The following is a 21301-nucleotide window of genomic DNA, read 5'->3' on the forward strand; positions in this document are numbered from 1 at the left end:
TAATGAATTCGAAACGTAGGCAAACTATACGGCATATGCAGGAAACAACAATACGTTTCAACCCGGAAAAAGTTCTAAATAACACCATAATGTACTGGTATTTGTTCGAAATCACGGGAGATGATGTTTCATTGGAACCAATAAGAGAAGATGAGGAGTAGTGTATAATTTCGCTCAACACCGGGAAACTCGGATTAGGTTAATGAAAACGTTTAACATTCAAGATAATGTTCAGTTTTTCTTATGTGTATGCTTGGCCTTAATTATTTTTGAAATGGGGGTTATGTTGGCGACCTTAGGTCGGTAATTTCATTGACGGGCATTGGCTACACTGATGATTCTTGATTTGTCTGGTTCAGGTCTGGTTTATGTAGCACGGCTGTGATAATATGTATGATATATAACAAATAATTCACTGCTATTTCACATTGAGGAAATGTGTTATGTTTTCATGCGAGTGGTTTTTCTCGGTGTTGATTGTTATTATGTTGGGTTATAAATGCCTGTGTTTGTAAAACGCCATGGATTCAAAAATTGCGGGTTTCATAGGTTATGAAAGATACCAATATGCACCTCCGCGGCGTTTTAAAAATTATATTGCTGTTGTTAGATGATGGAAAAGACTGAAGGCACCTGTAGATACACTCTTTCTCCTCGTCGAATACCACCTCAGAATATTGTTAGTCGTTTGTGGAAAAGAGAAACGTTTGGTTGTTTCAAACCTGGAACTCATTTTCATGTTGCCCGGGAGTTCCACCAGAATGTGTTCCCAAATTTTACCATAATAAATGTAGAAAAGCCTCCTTGCTTCTTAAGGAAGTTTAGTCCAGATGGCAAATATTTTATTGCTTTTTCGTCTGATCAGACTTCCCTGGAAATATATGAATATCGAGGGTCATCCGCCGCTGCTGATCTTGTTCAAGAGTGTAAAGGCGAGTATATCGGCAATAGAAGCGACAGCGATAGTGACTACATTCGCAGTCAAGTTTTCGAAAGGTTTTTTAAATTTAAGCGTAATGTTAATGTTGCTCAAAGTGGTGAGCAGCTTAATAGGGAATGTAGTTTATTCACAGACGATGGACGTTACGTTATTGTTGGTTCAGCAGCGTACATCCCTGATGAGTTGCGGCCTCATTTCTATGAAATATACACCAACAACGAAGCGGTGACACCAAATCCACGGTCTCCTCTGGAAGATTATTCTCTACATTTGGTTGACCTTAAATTAGGACGATTATGTGATACAAAAACATTTAAAGTTGACAAAATTTTCCTCTCCCACAACCAAGGACTGTACCTGTATAAAGACACACTTGCTGTACTCTCTGTTCAGCACCAAACCATTCATATTTTCCAATTGATTGATGGTTTGTTTATTAATGTTCGTACTATTGGTCGTCTATGTTATGAAGATGATGATTTTCTTCTCACTGCTGCTGCACCCCAGGGAGTGGGTTCAAGTATTCCTAGGCCATTCAGAGAAGTTACTATTAATTCTCTTAAACATAGGCTGCTGGTGTTCCTGTTCAAGAGAGCCCTTCATATATCTAATGCTACAAAGGATCCTTATGAACTGCGGAAGTTCTACCAGTATTTTGATCAGGTAAGAGAGACTTTGAATCTTTTTCACTACTGTGGAAATACAGTTAACCCTTTTTTTGCACAACTCATAAATGGTAATGGGTTAGTAATGATTCTTTTCCAGTGAACAATGTCAAAAGTTATGCATGAAATTTCTGCTCATGGTGTTATTCATGGCAGTTTGTGTGAAGATGTCTTGTAGCCATGAGTTCATATGGTGAAAAATAACCATGTTGTATCATCATGGAGATTCCTAATGTGGAATAAATTTTGATCTACTCTTCTTGTTATATTACAAAGTGGAAGCGATTAATTAGGTTCCAGTTTATCTAATCTAGCACCCCCAAGTCCTTGAATTTGAAGTCAGGTGAAGACTGGGCGAAACTTAACAAAACTCTCCCCATCATAAGTCATACTATTTGGAACGATGGTTCATACAAATCGTATTGCTTCTTCTTCTTCTTGATTGTTATTGGACTCTGCGTTGATAGGCTCCGTACAGCCACTGAACCTCGTTTATGTGTACAGTTCTGATATTAAAGGCCATATGGAATAACTTGTTCTACTATTGAAAGTACGTAACTTATCTATTAAAGTCAAGTCTAGATGACTCGCTATGTAGTAAAAACAGTGGGATAACAATACACAGGGATACTGGATACTATATCTTCTTGCCAGTGTGATTCATCAAGGCATTTAATTACAAAACATACAAGACCAAATCACATAGCCTATAAAGGAGGTTACAACTTATAAATCAGAAATCTCTCTTCTGTTAGCGCATAGGTACTGAACAAATAAACCGAATAAGGAGGGCCTATCAGGTCTTTTAATTCCAGCTGTATTGTTTCATTTAACCTGTTACAATTAGGAAATGCCTAAATGCAGTTGAGAATTGTAATGTAGGGCCTACTGGTATTGGTAGTTATTTTATTAGACAGTATCTTGCCTGTTGCATTTGTATGTTATTCTCGTGTACAGAAACCCCTTTTGATATTACAGCATTTAACTAACGGCAGTTCACATTTCTATTAGAGCATAGTAGGATAAAATAATAATGATAATAATCTGTGTGTATTTAGCTTTAGTTACGTGATCCTTGAGCAGTTCTTTCAAATTTCAGCATTTTTTTTTTTTTTTTTTTTTTTTTTTTTTTTTTTTTTTTTTTTTTTTTTTTTTTTGCTTTACGTCGCACCGACACAGATAGGTCTTATGGCGACGATGGGATGGGAAAGGCCTAGGAGTTGGAAGGAAGTGGCCGTGGCCTTAATTAAGGTACAGCCCCAGCATTTGCCTGGTGTGAAAATGGGAAACCACGGAAAACCATTTTCAGGGCTGCCGACAGTGGGGCTCGAACCCACGATCTCCCGGATGCAAGCTCACAGCCGCGCGCCTCTACGCGCATTTATTAGAAATTTTTAATTTCTGTTCCTGCATAATATGCCTAATAACCTTATGTAATTAGGATATGTTTGAACGCATTTTAGAATTATTGTACTGTAGTGTATTGTAGTAGCAGAAATTAGTGTGCTTATTTTATTGTAGCAAAATATTGATATTATACGGGAAATCTGTGTAAGCAGTAGGGGAAATATATCTGTAGAAATTGGTAACTATTCTTATTAGACAGTATTTTGCTTACCTTTCCTGTTTGCAAATAATAATAATAATAATAATAATAAAGAGCATGCATCTGGATGTGCTAGGAGTAAGTGATATTCGGGTAAGGGGAGATAACGAGAGAGAGATAGGAGATTATAAAGTGTACTTGACGGGTGTTAGAAAGGGAAGGGCAGAGTCTGGGGTAGGGCTCCTTATCAGGAATACCATTGCACACAACATAGTTTCTGTTAGGCACGTAAATGAGCGAATGATGTGGGTAGATTTGTCAGTTGGAGGAATTAGGACAAGAATTGTGCCCGCGTATTCACCATATGAGGATGAAGTTGACAAGTTTTATGAAGCATTAAGTGACATCGTGGTCAGGGTCAGCAGCAAGGATAGAATAGTGCTAATGGATGATTTCAATGGGAGAGTTGGGAATAGAACTGAAGGATACGAAAGGGTGATTGGTAAATGTGGGGAAGATATGGAAGCTAATGGGAATGGGAAAGCATTTGCTGGACTTCTGTGCTAGTATGGGTTTAGCTGTTACGAATACATTCTTCAAGCATAAGGCTATTCACCGCTACACATGGGAGGCTAGGGGTACCAGATCCATAATAGACTAGGCCTATATCTTAACAGACTTTGAAGTCCGTAAATCTGTTAGGAATGTACAAGTTTTTCGCGGATTTTTCGATGATACAGACAACTATCTGATCTGTAGTGAACTAAGTATCTCTAGGCCTAGGGTAGAGAAAGTGAAATCTGTCTGCAAACGAATAAGGGTAGAAAATCTCCAGGACGAGGAAATTAGACCGAAGTACATGGATATGATTAGTGAGAAGTTTCGAACAGTAGACAGTAAGCAGGTTCAGGATATAAAAAGTGAATGGGTGGCATACAGGGATGCTGTAGCAGAAACAGCAAGGGAATGCCTAGGAACAAATGTGTGTAAAGATGGGAAAAGGCGAACATATTGGTGGAATAATGAAGTGAGAGCAGCCTGTAAACGTAAAAAGAAGGCTTATCAGAAATGGCTCCAAACAAGGGCCGAGGCAGACAGGGATTTGTATGTAGATGAAAGAAACAGAGTGAAACAAATAGTTGTTGAATCGAAAAAGAAGTCATGGGAAGATTTTGGTAATAACCTGGAAAGGCTAGGTCAAACAGCAGGGAAACCTTTCTGGACAGTAATAAAGAATCTTAGGAAGGGAGGGGAAAAAGGAAATGAACAGTGTTTTGAGTAACTCAGGTGAACTCATAATAGATCCCAGGGAATCACTGGAGAGGTGAAGGGAATATTTTGAACATCTTCTCAATGTAAAAGGAAATCATCCTGGTGGTGTTGCAAATAGCCAAGCTCATGGGGAGGAGGAAAATGATGTTGGTGAAATTATGCTTGAGGAAGTGGAATGGATAGTAAATAAACTCCATTGTCATAAGGCAGCAGGAATAGATGAAATTAGACCTGAAATGGTGAAGTATAGTGGGAAGGCAGGGATGAAATGGCTTCATAGAGTAGTAAAATTAGCGTGGAGTGTTGGTAAGGTACCTTCAGATTGGACAAAAGCAGTAATTGCACCTATCTATAAGCAAGGGAACAGGAAGGATTGCAACAACTATCGAGGTATCTCATTGATTAGTATACCAGGCAAAGTATTCACTGGCATCTTGGAAGGGAGAGTGCGATCAGTCGTTGAGAGGAAGTTGGATGAAAACCAGTGTGGTTTCAGACCACAGAGAGGCTGTCAGGATCAGATTTTCAGTATGCGCCAGGTAACTGAAAAATGCTACGAGAGGAATAGGCAGTTGTGTTTATGTTTCGTAGATCTAGAGAAAGAACGATGGAAAAATGCTATGAGCATAATATAGATCTACATATGTTGTTTGTAGATTTTAGACAAGCATTTGACAGTATATACAAGGATAAGCTATATGAATACATGGAGACAATAGGAATACCACAGAAACTGATTAGGATGTTCAGAATCACTTTAGGAGAAGTAAGGGCAAAGGTGATGGTGGATGGAAGAATTGGAAATGAGTTTGCTCTTAATACAGGAGTCAGACAAGGTGATGCACTCTCAGCTACTTTGTTTAATCTGGCAATTAACCAAGTCCTTGAAAAAATACTGGATACAGGAAATATTGTATATAAATCTAAACAAATTTGTGCATATGCAGATGATGTAGTGTTAATGGCCAGGAATGATAGATATTTGAAGGAAATGTTTCTTGAAATGGAGGAAGCAGGAAAACGGATGGGATTGGAGGTGAATGACAGTAAATCTAAGTATATGCATGTGACTGTTATAGAGGGCAGAAGAAGTCAAGATAATCTGACAATAAACGGCCATAATTTTGAGAATGTACAAAGTTTTGAGTATTTGGGAACCATGTTGACAAATAATAATAGAATAAGTGAGGAGATACATCGTAGAATAATAGCTGGAAACAGGGCCTATTATGCTAATCTTACATTATTTAAATCTCGTCTATTGTCTAAACTTACAAAATTCAAAATATATAAGACCCTTATTAGACCTGTAGTGACATATGGCTCAGACGCCTGGAACCTTTTAGTTGATGACGCAAATAAATTAAAGATATTTGAAAGAAAGATTATTAGACGAATATATGGCCCAATTCAAGACCAGAATGGTTGGAGGATAAGGACGAATGCTGAAATACAAAACATATTAGACCAGGAGGATATAGTTAGATTTATTAAGGCACAGAGACTGCGATGGCTTGGCCATGTGGAAAGAATGGAGGAAGATCGAATGCCAAGAAAAGTAGTTAAATCCCGAGTAGACAAAAGACGGCGACAAGGAAGGCCCCGTAATAGATGGAGTGATGAAGTTGAAGCTGACTTGAGGGCAATGAACATCCGTCCATGGAGACCAGCCGCTCAGGATCGAAGTAGATGGTGGACTATCGTAGAAGAGGCCAAGGCTCATACAGGGCTGTAGCGCCGGATAAGTAAGTAAGTAAGTAAGTAAGATCTAGAGAAAGCATATGACAGGGTACCAAGGGAAAAGATGTTCACTATACTGGGGGACTATGGAATTAAAGGTAGATTATTAAAATCAATCAAAGGCATTTATGTTGACAATTGGGCTTCAGTGAGAATCGATGGTAGAATGTGTTCTTGGTTCAGGGTACTTACAGGAGTTAGACAAAGCTGTAATCTTTCACCTTTGCTGTTCGTAGTTTACATGGATCATCTGCTGAAAGGTATAAAATGGCAGGGAGGGATTCAGTTAGGTGGAAATGTAGTAAGCAGTTTGGCCTATGCTGACGACTTATTCTTATTCTTAATGGCAGACTGTGCCAAAAGCCTGCAGTCTAATATCTTGGAACTTGAAAATAGGTGCAACGAGTATGGTATGAAAATTAGCCTCTCGAAGACTAAATTGATGTCAGTATGTAAGAAATTCAACAGAATTGAATGTCAGATTGGTGATACAAAGCTAGAACAGGTCGATAATTTCAAGTATTTAGGTTGTGTGTTCTCCCAGGATGGTAATATAGTAAGTGAGATTGAATCAAGGTGTAGTAAAGCTAATGCAGTGAGCTCGCAGTTGCGATCAGCAGTATTCTGTAAGAAGGAAGTCAGCTCCCAGACGAAACTATCTTTACATCGGTCTGTTTTCAGACCAACTTTGCTTTACGGGAGCGAATGTTGGGTGGACTCAGGATATCTTATTCATAAGTTGGAAGTAACAGATTCCCATTTTCACACCAGGCAAATGCTGGGGCTGTACCTTAATTAACGCCACGGCCGCTTCCTTCCAACTCCTAGGCCTTTCCTATCCCATCGTCGCCATAAGACCTATCTGTGTCGGTGCGATGTAAAGCCCCTAGCAAAAAAAAAAGAAGTAACCGACTTGAAAGTAGCAAGAATGATTGCTGGTACAAACAGGTGGGAACAATGGCAGGAGGGCACTCGGAATGAGGAGATAAAGGCTAATTTAGGAATGAACTCGATGGATGAAGCTGTTCGCATAAACCGGCTTCGGTGGTGGGGTCATGTGAGGCGAATGGAGGAGGATAGGTTACCTAGGAGAATAATGGACTCTGCTATGGAGGGTAAGAGAAGTAGAAGGAGACCAAGACGAAGATGGTTAGACTCGGTTTCTAACGATTTAAAGATAAGAGGTATAGAACTAAATGAGGCCACAACACTAGTTGCAAATCGAGGATTGTGGCGACGTTTAGTAAATTCTCAGAGGCTTGCAGACTGAACGCTGAAAGGCATAACAGTCTGTAATGATAATGTATGTAATGTATGTATGTATGTATGTATGTAGGCCTATAGATAGGCTATAACTATACGACTCCTAGCAACTGGTGACATTTTACCAATATACCTATTTGTCTAAGGGCCGGTTCTACCATCTGCTGGTAAAGTGGCTGGCAGCTGCCCGGGAGGTAAACTACCTGGAGGTGTAAATCGGCTGGTACTTTGGTTTGCATCCAACCACCTCCGCGCAAGCGCTAGGTAGCTACCCGGAGCTAAACACCGATATACGAAGTTCGCTAGACTGATTTTCAGCGACTTCTCGCTTTCGAGTGTAGTGCTATATATCGTCAGAAGCATGAAACTCATTTCGATTGTCTTATTTCCCTGTGCTTGTTTCTGCTGATTATCACCAAAAAGCCTAATAAGGGGAGTCTTAAGAGTTATGGACAACGATTTATGTCAAGCTTTCGTGATTTTAATATATGATCTTCACTATCAATACCTAATTGGGATTAAAATCTCGAGATTACATTTTCTTACGCCAATTATAACCTGTCATGTAAGGCAACGTTTTTGAAAAGTATTGTCATAGTAGATTGGTCAAGTCGCTTGCTCCGTAATAGAAGGTGCGCAGGTTTTCATCGTATTTCTAATTTACATTTTAAAATGTATTTTCGTTCCCTGCCGTTGTTCTTAACTCTCTTTTACGCGCTTCCATATACGTATATACACAAACATCTTCTTTACAGACTTATTGCCTTTGAGCATTCTATCTGCAGGCTTCTGTGAATTGATTAAGTATCTCCACAATGCTCTATTTGCAACTAGTTCTGCAAACTTGTTTAGTTCCATATGCTTCCATTTATTGATAAAGCATTTCATTCTAATGTTTAACTTTATGATGATAAAGTTGGAAGGTACTGTAAATGTAAAGAACTAATCGGGATAAATATCCATTCATAGGAAGAGGAATTTGGGAATGGAATAGTTTCCGATTTCTTTGAAATAATTTACAAGAAGACTATGTAAACAACTAATAGGGAATCTGCTACCTGGGCGACAGTCCCATGTGCTATTAATCATAACATCACTTTCCATAAGTAGCATACATATAAAGCAGTTTCCTAGTAGACATATTGTGATTAAATATTTCAATGAAATATATTATTAACAAAAGAACGCATTTAAAGAGGCATACAGATTAACACAACGCTAATAATGGAAATAAAAAATATTTGTCATAAGAAAGACTCGAACCTGCACACCTCGTATTACGAAGTGAGCGTGTTAGCCATTACGCTACGAGAACACTTAAGGTACATGTGATACATACATTAACTTATACCTTGTGTCTGAAAACTGAAAAAGTAGAATATTAAAGCCCATTTGAAATGATATCCAAATAGATTTTGATTTTATATCCTTTCAAAGTTTCTTTACGAAAGATTGACATATAAAATGTGTTCCCTAAGCTACCGATGCGAGAGGCTGGTGTGACCATTGCAACTCAAGGTAACCATTAATGTTCAAGATCCTGCCATACAATATCGGCCACTGGTACAGTATCATGCTTTTTTTCAATATACTAAGCTAATTTAAGTTATATGTCACCAGAAATACAGCTAATAATGTTCAACTCTCAAAACTTGCCTGGCAGGTAAAGTCTTATCGGGCCCTCGAAGTGGCTGATAAATTATGCGCCGGGTAACTACGATTTATGCTGCTGATAGCGCTACCTGGGGGTGGTCAAACGGAAACATCCTTTTACGCGGAGGGCAAGTTACGTGCTACTTTACCAGTAGGTGGTAGAACCGGCCCTAAGAGTAACAAAACAAGCAATTTCAGTTATTGTGTTTGAGGTGTCTGAAGCTTTATACAACAATATCAAGGAATTAGTAAAGGTACGAAATAATGAAAATCTTCATTTAATCTACCTAGTTAGAATAGTACCTTATTATTTTGATGATATACAAGCGATTATGGGAGGTTAGGTTATTCAGTGAGGAGCGAAGCTGGAAATGAAACTACATTAGAACACAGCTAAAAGAATATCATACAGAATTAGGTACTGTATATTAGAAATTTCGCTTGCAATTTTATAGTCAATTTTTAGAAGAAATAACAACTCATCGTATTCCGTACTATGAATCTGCGTGCTCTAATTGCATCCTTGCGCATGTGTGAACCAAAATGTTAATGAAAAGTTTCATGCACAAAAGTTAAAAGAATTTTTTTTAATCACCATGCTCGAAAAGTGAATTAAAACACTATTTTGTTTATTAACATACAAAAATGTTCATGAACATTGTTCATTAACAGTGTTTATTAACAAAGTTAACGAAAACATCTTGGTGTGGACGCACCATAAGGATGACAAAAAGTTGTTAGTGTTAAACTGTAGATATACAGGGTGAACCTAAATTTGCGCACTTGGGCGTCTCAGCGTGACTCCTCACATGCCAGCAATTAAAAAAAGTCTCTCAAAAAAGTTCATCCTGCGAGTATATCCGACAGCAAAAGGACGTTGAAGAATGGCAATCTGGTAACACTGTAACCACATATAGAGTACCTACCTCTGTCAGCACATACTAGTCGTGCTGTACAGTTGGTGCAGTGGATATAGTGGATCGTCAACAGCATTTGCAGCGGGTCCTCTAGAAACCATTTGCACTTACATACTACGATCCTAGAAATGGACAAACAATAGTTTTCATTGGTCAGCTTTTAAAGACGCCCTTTCCACGTCGTGGGCATGAATTTATTCGCCGTTGGCTATTAAGATGCCAGATACCATACCACGTGGACTACATTTATGAAATAAAAACATACGCCTCAACCCAGTATCGACCCCTTGACCTCCTGCATGCTAACCCAAAACTTTATCCACTGCACCAGCTGCACAGCACGACTGATATGTGCTGACAGAGGTAGTTACCCTACATGTGGTTACAATGTTGACAGATTGCCACTCTTCATTGTCCTTCTCCTGCCGGATATACTCGCAGGACAAACTTTTGTGAGAGACTTTTTTTATTGCTGGCATGTGAGGAGACGCACTGCGACGCCCAAGTGTGCAAATTTTGGTTCATCCTGTATATTTACTAGATGTTGTAATAGGAATTGAATCATAGCTGAGAAGTGATATTATGGATGCAGAAATTTTCTCATTGAACTGGACTGTTTATCGTAGAGACATGATAGGAACGTTCGGGGGGGGGGGAGTATTTATACTGGTGAAGAAGCATTTGTAAACTACGAAAAAGTTACGGATGAGGATCATGAAATTCTAGGTGTAAGACTCTTCTCTTGATGTTTTTGGGGTGAACAGACCTGACGCTGATGCAGAATTATTTGATAAGATAATCAGCTTTGTGGGGAATGATACAGAGAGGAATGTTATTGTAATGGGTGATCTGAACGTGCCACATATTAACTGGGAATGACAGAAAGCATGACCAACAAATGGTGAAAGTGATGGAAAACAACTAGAGGGAAAAATATTCTTGATGTGGTGCTGATAAAACCAGATGAGCTCTATAGGGAAACTGAAGTGATTGATGGTATAAGTGATCATGAAGCTTTGTCAGAGTTAAAAATAAATGTGATAGAAAGGAATGTTGTAAAAGTAGGATTGTTAGGCAATACCATATGGCTGATAAGAGGGGAATGGGGACATTTTTAAAAAGCATTTGTGATGAAAGGAAAATGATAAATAAAAATTAAAACAGTCTGTGGGATAGGTTTAAAGCAATTGTTGAGGAGTGTAAAAATGGATATGAAAGCCTACCTCTAAAAGTGGTAAGGAATAGTAAGGACCCATTAAAACAGGGAAATAAAGAGATTAAGAAGGAAGTGCAGATTAGGAAGAAATAGTTAGGAATGGTTGCAAGAGTAGGGAGAGATTGAATTCAGCAAAAAAATCAGCTAAGGATAACATGATGGCCAGCATAATTGGAAACTACATAAATTTTAGGGAACAATGGAAGGACATGTGTAGGTACTTTAAGGCAGAAGTAAGTTCCTGGAAGGACATTCTGGGATCTTCAGTGAACAAAGGGAGTGTATATGCGAGGACTTACAGGAGAAGTATTTAGTCAGCAATATGTAAAGTTATTTGGATGTAAAGATAATGTCCTGATATGGGAGGTGACTTATAATTAGTGAAATACTGAAATTTACCTATGATAATTAAGACATTTATGAGAAGATACAAAAGTTGAAAGCTAGAAAGGCAGCTTGTATTGATGAGATTTCTGGGGATATATTACAGGAAATGGGTTGGGATGAAGTACCATATCTGAAATATTTATTTGATCACTGTTTGCAAGAAGGAGCTGTACCAAATGAATGGAGAGTTGCAGTACTAACCCCAGTGTACAAGGGAAAGGGTGACAAACTTAAAGCGGAAAATTACAGGTCAGTCAGCTTGACATGTGTAGTTTGTAAGCTCTGGGAAAGCATTCTTTCTGATATTAGACATCGTTTGCTAAATTATGAACTGGTTTGATAGAAGGCAGTTCAGAGTTAGGAAAGGTTATTCCACTGAAGCTCAACTTGTAGGATTCCAGCAAGATATAGCAGATATTTTAGATTCAGGAGGTGAAATGGACTGTATCACTATTGACTTGTTCAAGACTTTTGATAGGGTAGATCATGGGAGATAACTGACCAAAATGGGGGCAATTGGACTAGACAAAAGAGTGGTTGAATGGGTGGATACATTTCTAGAAACTAGAACTGAGAGGATTAGAGTAGGTGATCCTGATCCTGTAATGATTAAGAGGGGGGACCCACAGGACAGTATTATTGGACCTTTGTGTTTTCTCATATATAAATGATATGAGTAAAGATCTGGAATCACAGGTAAGGATATTTGCAGATGTTATACTGTATATAGTAGTAACTGAGTTGCAGGAATTGTTAGCGACTACAGGGGGACTTAGGGTCGTATTCATGAACGAGACTTTGACTTCGACTTACGTAAGTTCACTTAGCTGAGTTTTGTGGAAGTCTGTTTCATAGACGCAACTTTTACAAAGTAGACTCTGGCGTAAGTAGACTTTGGTAAGTTACGATGTGAAGAATTAGATATGAAGTTGGCAATGAAAACAATGGAAGAGCACTGTAGCATCTCCCATCACTCAATGTTTTTTCGTAATAAAGAGGCAGAAGAAGAAGAAATTCAGCTGTTTCCTGCGTTATAGATCGCGTTATAGACTCTAAACTCAATCCAATCCAGTTAATACAGTTAATTTTTATTTCTCGACGATGGATGGAAAGAAAAAAATTGCCAGCCTTCAACAACTATGAAAGGGAGGTGTTACTAGAACTAGTGAAAGAGAAGAAAGGTAGCCTATAGTTGAAGTCGAAATCAATAAACTTCATCTCGTGGTTGACTATGCCCTGACAATTGAAACTAAAAATCCCTTTCCTATTACGGAATACCTCAGCATGGTTGCCACCTGGACTTATTATTGGTATATGGGTACAATCTATAGCTCCAACCACTCCAGGGAAACGGGATCTTTCATACACACGTCGCGCATTATTTCGACATTCAGCTTCATTTGGGAACGAAACAAACTGTGGTCTCTTTCGGGCAGTCAGGATCGATATTCTTCTGATTAGGGCTGGCTTACTCCTCGTAAATCAGCGGAATCAATTTGGAATTTACCTGAAAACCATGGAAGTGTGAAAGGCTATTGTATTTACCATAAGAATGCATTAATCTGTACTGATCATCCCTTAACCTAACTAGATAACACGATGAGTAGAAAGTGCAAAAACTGTGCGCTATAGTAACAATAATTTTACTCTTACCTGTAGCATAATATCTTAACGACCGGGCGATTTGTCCGTGCGGTTAGGGGCGCGCGGCTGTGAGCTTGCATCCGGGTCATAATAGGTTCAAACCCCACTGTCGGCAGCCCTGAAGATTGTTTCCCGTGGTTTCCCATTTTCAAACCAGGCAAATGCTGGAGGGCTGCACCTTTATTAAGGCCACGGCAGCTTCCTACCCATTCCTTGGTCTTTCCTATCCCATCGTCGCCATAAGACATCTGTTGTTATTTATAAGTTTCATTTCCGTATTGATAGATATTACTTTACAGAAAAACAATATATATATAAATCTCCACCTTATCAATACAAATTTATTTTACATTAAGCAGGTAAATATAGTCAAATAGTCAAGACTAGTTTCGACCCCTAGGGGGTCATCCTCAGTTGACATGCATTAAAAATTGTATTGTTCACAAAAACATCACATATAGAGGTAAAGCTTAAACTAATTTAGACTGATCATTAATGTTGGTATGTTTAGTGCATGATTGACTGTGTGTGCATCATCCATGAAGACACATATTACCTTACTGCTACTACCATCCAGTTTTTAGGTTATATAATATGGAACACACATATGTTTGTGTAACTCAACAGTGGCAAGTTCGACTATATACATTTAAAATTGGTTGATAAATTACACAATTGGCTATTGATTAGTCACATGAAAGTACAGAACACTGGCTTGAACATTTCTGATTGAGATATCAATGCAACACCTTACTTGCATACATCCTAGAAGCTAAATTCAGTTTGTAAAGCCCATTACTTCTGATTGAAACTTAGTATGAAGTTAAAATTTGAATAAAAATATTTGCTTAATATAGGCATTAAAATGTTGTTAAAATGGGCATATAGTCAAAAACAGTGGTATGTATGCCACACATGTCTAGTTAAAAACACATTACATAATGTTGTTTATATGTGGTACAACATGTACATTGATTTAGAATAAATGGGGTTTATATATATAGTGTTCCAACAAAATGGGTCCGTAAAAAATATTATATGTAAAGACAATTGGTATTATAATGATCCGCTGCAGATCAGGTAATGCTAGTTATGTATCTGGAGATATTTTTGGAGATATTTTTTTGGCAGCTACTAATATTGAAGTTATTAGAAATGTTAATGGAACATGTTTTCTTCTGTAGTCGCGATGTTTATAGTTGGTGGCATTAGTCAAATATGTTGAAAATTATGCGTCTTGGTGCACGTTGATTTTGTCCTGGAAGCGTATATGTTGTAAAAAGCAAGGTGGAGTGTCTGGAAATAGAAATAATAGTGTGATAATGTTGTGGATAGAAAGTGTAATAGTGAATCGTATGTCGTTTTACTTACGTAAGGTGTTGGAACCGTGTGTTCTTTGTAGCTGCCTGTTGGGATCTGATACGTGTAGCTCTGAGATTGTAGTTAGCGGCGGTAGAGGGGAGGTTTGGGGGGATGGGTGGAGTGTTAGTGATGGAAGTGGGGTTGGAGGGGAGGGGGTCTTGGGGCGGTTGATTTGAACATATCGATTTTTGTTTGCTTATTCTTTTGATATAGAAATCTTTTAATAAGGGAATTACTGCATGAAAAAGAATATTGTTTCTGTCTATACTTTCATTTAGGTTGGAGTTTGGATTCACGTATTTGTCTAAATTTATGTAAAATTCTTCTATTATGCTGAGCAAGGGACTTTTTGGATTCATATTAAGGATTTGCATGTCGTTCTTAATGTCCGTGAAATTATGTTTTTGATCGTCAATGTGCTGACCCATAGCTGAGAAATGTCTATGTTTGACGGCGTTGACATGTTCATTATATCGTATTAAAAAACTTCTACCGGTAAGTCCTATATAGCTGGCTCGGCAGTCGTTGCATTTTAGGCGATAGACTCCTGAGTGATTGTATTTATTTATGTTATTAACTGATTTGGAATTGTATAGTATGTTGGTGTTATTGCGTGCCGTTTTATATGCTATTTTTAGGCCTTGTTTTTTGAAGATATTTGTTATGGGATGTATATGGTTATTGTTGTAAGTAAACAGTGCATATTCTTTTTTATTTTTAGTGATTCTGGTTAGCTTGGTTTTAGGTTGGTTTTTGACTTTGTTGATGATCCGGTTTATCATTTCTCTTTTATATCCGTTTTGTTTTGCTATTTCATGGATTGTGTTTAGTTCTTTATTTAGATTTTCCTTTGAAAGTGGAATGTTGTATGCTCTATGAATCATACTATAGTATGCAGCTCTTTTATGGGCATGTGGGTGGGTGGAGTCTATCTTTATTGTATTTGATGTGTGGGTAGGTTTTCTATATATATTGTATGTTAGGTGGTTGTTATGTCTGGTTATGGATATGTCTAAGTAGTTTATGGTATTGTTGTATTCAGTGTCCATGGTAAATTTAATGTGGGGATCTATTCTATTTAGTTGTTCTAGGATTATGTTTTCATTAGTATGTCTATTGTCCATGATTATAAATGCATCATCGACAAACCTGCACCAATAGATGATATTTCCTATTTTTTTAATTTCTTGGTGTTCTAAGTAATCCATATATATATCAGCTATTATGCCTGATATTGGTGATCCCATGGGTAATCCTTTTTGTTGATAGATAGTGTCATGGAACTTAAAATAATTGTTATTGATAGCGAATTGTAAAAGTTTTATAAATTCATCTATTTCCAATTTGCTTAGCTTACTGTGGTTGTAAAGGTTGGATTCTATGATAGTGATAGTTTTTTGTGTGGGTATATTAGGATACATGTTTGTTATATCATATGTTGCTAGCTTGTAGAAGTGTTCTATTCTTATATTCTTAGTAGTGTTGCAGAAATCTATTGAGTTTTTTATGGTTTTATTTGCTTGAAAAACGTAATGTTTTTTAAGGAATTTTTGTATGTATTTGGATAATTTGTAAATAGGGCTTGGTCTATAATTTATTATGGGTCTCATAGGAATGTTGTTTTTATGGATCTTAGGATAAGCTTTAGCTGTAGGTATCCCTGGATTCATGGTGGTTAATTTTGCAGTTTCCTGTTCGTTCAAAAGAAAATTGGTGTTTTTTAGGAGAGTTTTTAAGTTTTTTTGGATACTGTTAGTAGGGTCTTTAGTCTTAATTTGAAAAGTTTCATCTTGAAAGCAGATTTTTGTTTTTGTTATATATTCCTCTTTATCCATAATAACTGTAGTGTTTCCTTTATCTGCCTTTGTTACTATTAGGTTATTTTGCTGGATTTTATTTTTGAGTACCTTAATTTGTGTTTGGTTTGTGATATCTTGATTCTGAGGTTTTTGAGTGATCTTATCAACATATTGTGGTAGTGTTTTTTTTAATTTCATATCTAATTTCATTTTGTTTTTCTTGGGGTATTTTGTTTAGAGCATCTTCTGTTTCAGTAATAATAGTGGCTATGTTTTCAAATACTGAATTGTTTTTCCAGTTATGTTTTGGTCCTTTGCTCAGTATAGTTGTTTCTTTTTCATTGAATGTTGTGTTAGTTAGGTTTTGGAGTGGGGGATGGAAAATATGTTGGTTGTTATCAGTAGAAACAGTAATATGTTGTCTATACTGTGTATGATTGGTTTGGTTTAGTGATGCCTTGAGTGCGTTGAGTTTCTTGTTTAAGGTATTCTGCTTCTGTATGGCTATGTTTTCTATCTTTTCGTTAGTTATTTGTTGGAAGTTGTTCCAGTATGTGTGTGGTAGCTCATGTGAGGCTTTAAGGTGTGCTTCATACATTTGTATGTTGAGGTGTTGTTTTTTCCTATACATGAATTTAATTTCTTCTTTAAGCCATATTCGATTGGTTTTGTTTTGGGTATTTTGGGTTTGATATGTGCTTCTATGTTTATTATTATATTTCCTAAGAAATTTAGGAGTTAGATTATTTAGTAGGCATTGTTTTAAGAAAGTGATGTTTTTGACAATATTTGTGATCTTAATCTTCAGATTTTGGTATCTGTGTGCCATTTTTCTTGCCTGGTTGGCTTTTCTACTGTTATTTATAAGTTTCATTTCCGTATTGATAGATATTACTTTACAGAAAAACAATATATATATAAATCTCCACCTTATCAATACAAATTTATTTTACATTAAGCAGGTAAATATAGTCAAATAGTCAAGACTAGTTTCGACCCCTAGGGGGTCATCCTCAGTTGACATGCATTAAAAATTGTATTGTTCACAAAAACATCACATATAGAGGTAAAGCTTAAACTAATTTAGACTGATCATTAATGTTGGTATGTTTAGTGCATGATTGACTGTGTGTGCATCATCCATGAAGACACATATTACCTTACTGCTACTACCATCCAGTTTTTAGGTTATATAATATGGAACACACATATGTTTGTGTAACTCAACAGTGGCAAGTTCGACTATATACATTTAAAATTGGTTGATAAATTACACAATTGGCTATTGATTAGTCACATGAAAGTACAGAACACTGGCTTGAACATTTCTGATTGAGATATCAATGCAACACCTTACTTGCATACATCCTAGAAGCTAAATTCAGTTTGTAAAGCCCATTACTTCTGATTGAAACTTAGTATGAAGTTAAAATTTGAATAAAAATATTTGCTTAATATAGGCATTAAAATGTTGTTAAAATGGGCATATAGTCAAAAACAGTGGTATGTATGCCACACATGTCTAGTTAAAAACACATTACATAATGTTGTTTATATGTGGTACAACATGTACATTGATTTAGAATAAATGGGGTTTATATATATAGTGTTCCAACAAAATGGGTCCGTAAAAAATATTATATGTAAAGACAATTGGTATTATAATGATCCGCTGCAGATCAGGTAATGCTAGTTATGTATCTGGAGATATTTTTGGAGATATTTTTTTGGCAGCTACTAATATTGAAGTTATTAGAAATGTTAATGGAACATGTTTTCTTCTGTAGTCGCGATGTTTATAGTTGGTGGCATTAGTCAAATATGTTGAAAATATTGGGATCACCAATATCAGGCATAATAGCTGATATATATATGGATTACTTAGAACACCAAGAAATTAAAAAAATAGGAAATATCATCTATTGGTGCAGGTTTGTCGATGATGCATTTATAATCATGGACAATAGACATACTAATGAAAACATAATCCTAGAACAACTAAATAGAATAGATCCCCACATTAAATTTACCATGGACACTGAATACAACAATACCATAAACTACTTAGACATATCCATAACCAGACATAACAACCACCTAACATACAATATATATAGAAAACCTACCCACACATCAAATACAATAAAGATAGACTCCACCCACCCACATGCCCATAAAAGAGCTGCATACTATAGTATGATTCATAGAGCATACAACATTCCACTTTCAAAGGAAAATCTAAATAAAGAACTAAACACAATCCATGAAATAGCAAAACAAAACGGATATAAAAGAGAAATGATAAACCGGATCATCAACAAAGTCAAAAACCAACCTAAAACCAAGCTAACCAGAATCACTAAAAATAAAAAAGAATATGCACTGTTTACTTACAACAATAACCATATACATCCCATAACAAATATCTTCAAAAAACAAGGCCTAAAAATAGCATATAAAACGGCACGCAATAACACCAACATACTATACAATTCCAAATCAGTTAATAACATAAATAAATACAATCACTCAGGAGTCTATCGCCTAAAATGCAACGACTGCCGAGCCAGCTATATAGGACTTACCGGTAGAAGTTTTTTAATACGATATAATGAACATGTCAACGCCGTCAAACATAGACATTTCTCAGCTATGGGTCAGCACATTGACGATCAAAAACATAATTTCACGGACATTAAGAACGACATGCAAATCCTTAATATGAATCCAAAAAGTCCCTTGCTCAGCATAATAGAAGAATTTTACATAAATTTAGACAAATACGTGAATCCAAACTCCAACCTAAATGAAAGTATAGACAGAAACAATATTCTTTTTCATGCAGTAATTCCCTTATTAAAAGATTTCTATATCAAAAGAATAAGCAAACAAAAATCGATATGTTCAAATCAACCGCCCCAAGACCCCCTCCCCTCCAACCCCACTTCCATCACTAACACTCCACCCATCCCCCCAAACCTCCCCTCTACCGCCGCTAACTACAATCTCAGAGCTACACGTATCAGATCCCAACAGGCAGCTACAAAGAACACACGGTTCCAACACCTTACGTAAGTAAAACGACATACGATTCACTATTACACTTTCTATCCACAACATTATCACACTATTATTTCTATTTCCAGACACTCCACCTTGCTTTTTACAACATATACGCTTCCAGGACAAAATCAACGTGCACCAAGACGCATAATTTTCAACATATTTGACTAATGCCACCAACTATAAACATCGCGACTACAGAAGAAAACATGTTCCATTAACATTTCTAATAACTTCAATATTAGTAGCTGCCAAAAAAATATCTCCAAAAATATCTCCAGATACATAACTAGCATTACCTGATCTGCAGCGGATCATTATAATACCAATTGTCTTTACATATAATATTTTTTACGGACCCATTTTGTTGGAACACTATATATATAAACCCCATTTATTCTAAATCAATGTACATGTTGTACCACATATAAACAACATTATGTAATGTGTTTTTAACTAGACATGTGTGGCATACATACCACTGTTTTTGACTATATGCCCATTTTAACAACATTTTAATGCCTATATTAAGCAAATATTTTTATTCAAATTTTAACTTCATACTAAGTTTCAATCAGAAGTAATGGGCTTTACAAACTGAATTTAGCTTCTAGGATGTATGCAAGTAAGGTGTTGCATTGATATCTCAATCAGAAATGTTCAAGCCAGTGTTCTGTACTTTCATGTGACTAATCAATAGCCAATTGTGTAATTTATCAACCAATTTTAAATGTATATAGTCGAACTTGCCACTGTTGAGTTACACAAACATATGTGTGTTCCATATTATATAACCTAAAAACTGGATGGTAGTAGCAGTAAGGTAATATGTGTCTTCATGGATGATGCACACACAGTCAATCATGCACTAAACATACCAACATTAATGATCAGTCTAAATTAGTTTAAGCTTTACCTCTATATGTGATGTTTTTGTGAACAATACAATTTTTAATGCATGTCAACTGAGGATGACCCCCTAGGGGTCGAAACTAGTCTTGACTATTTGACTATATTTACCTGCTTAATGTAAAATAAATTTGTATTGATAAGGTGGAGATTTATATATATATTGTTTTTCTGTAAAATAAGACATCTGTATCGATGTGACGTAAAGCAAATAGAAAAAAAAATCTTAACGAAATTAGCAACTGTATCATTGGAGGTATGAGTGATCCTCGATTATTATGTTTCTGTAATTCGTCTTCAAACATCCTTAGTACATCTAATACTGTACGTTTGTCGAATCTATATCGTTTTCTGAACTCATTTTCTGTATAAAATTGAACTGGGTTCCGTGCATCTCTTATAATACGCTGAGGATTTGGCACAACGTACCTACTGAATAATTTCCTGGATCTCTTCAATTTCGTCTACAAAATTAACTGCATCGGCAATATCTGCCATTTTATTATTTTTCTGATCTCAGAGTCTACTTAAGTACGGAATATCGGAGACTTGGAAGTAAAGTCGCCATCTAAGTTTACTTACCTCCAAGTAGCGATCATGAAATGGAAATGGCGACTTACCGCCTTCTAAGTCTAAGTCAAAGTCTCGTTCATTAATACGACCCTTAAACAATATAGTGAGATGAGCAGACAGTAGTATGAATGTAAATGGGATGAAAAGTCAAGTTGTAAGTTTTACCAGTTTTAATTATTGTGTTGATGAGGTGATAGTATTTCATGGGGAACAATGTAAATACCTAGTTGTTAATATAAGAAATGATCTTCATTGGTGTATTCATATTAATGAAGTACCGGTAGTGAAGAAATGCTATGGATTTCTTCACATGCTTATGAGAGTATTTAGGGGTTGTAGTAAGGATGTGGTT

General features: G+C 36.5%; 1 protein-coding gene across 4 annotated transcripts in view; it reads left to right on the plus strand.

Moving 5' to 3' along the window:
• The first annotated feature begins 332 nt into the window (after positions 1 to 332).
• abo (de-etiolated protein 1 abo) overlaps positions 333 to 21301 on the plus strand; it is a 175474-nt gene continuing 154505 nt past the window's right edge. For 2 of the 4 annotated variants that reach the window (XR_010858639.2, XM_067137988.2), the window contains exon 1: positions 333 to 1603. Coding sequence is in view for 3 of the 4 variants with exons in the window: in XM_067137988.2 (XP_066994089.2) it covers positions 611 to 1603 (993 nt within the window). In the remaining variant the exon portion in view is untranslated. The remainder of the gene's footprint in view (positions 1604 to 21301) is intronic. The other 2 variants (XM_067137990.2, XM_067137989.2) reach the window with 2 other exon arrangements.

The sequence above is a fragment of the Anabrus simplex genome, chromosome 1 (assembly GCF_040414725.1).
Source record: "Anabrus simplex isolate iqAnaSimp1 chromosome 1, ASM4041472v1, whole genome shotgun sequence".
Lineage (NCBI taxonomy): Eukaryota > Metazoa > Arthropoda > Insecta > Orthoptera > Tettigoniidae > Anabrus > Anabrus simplex.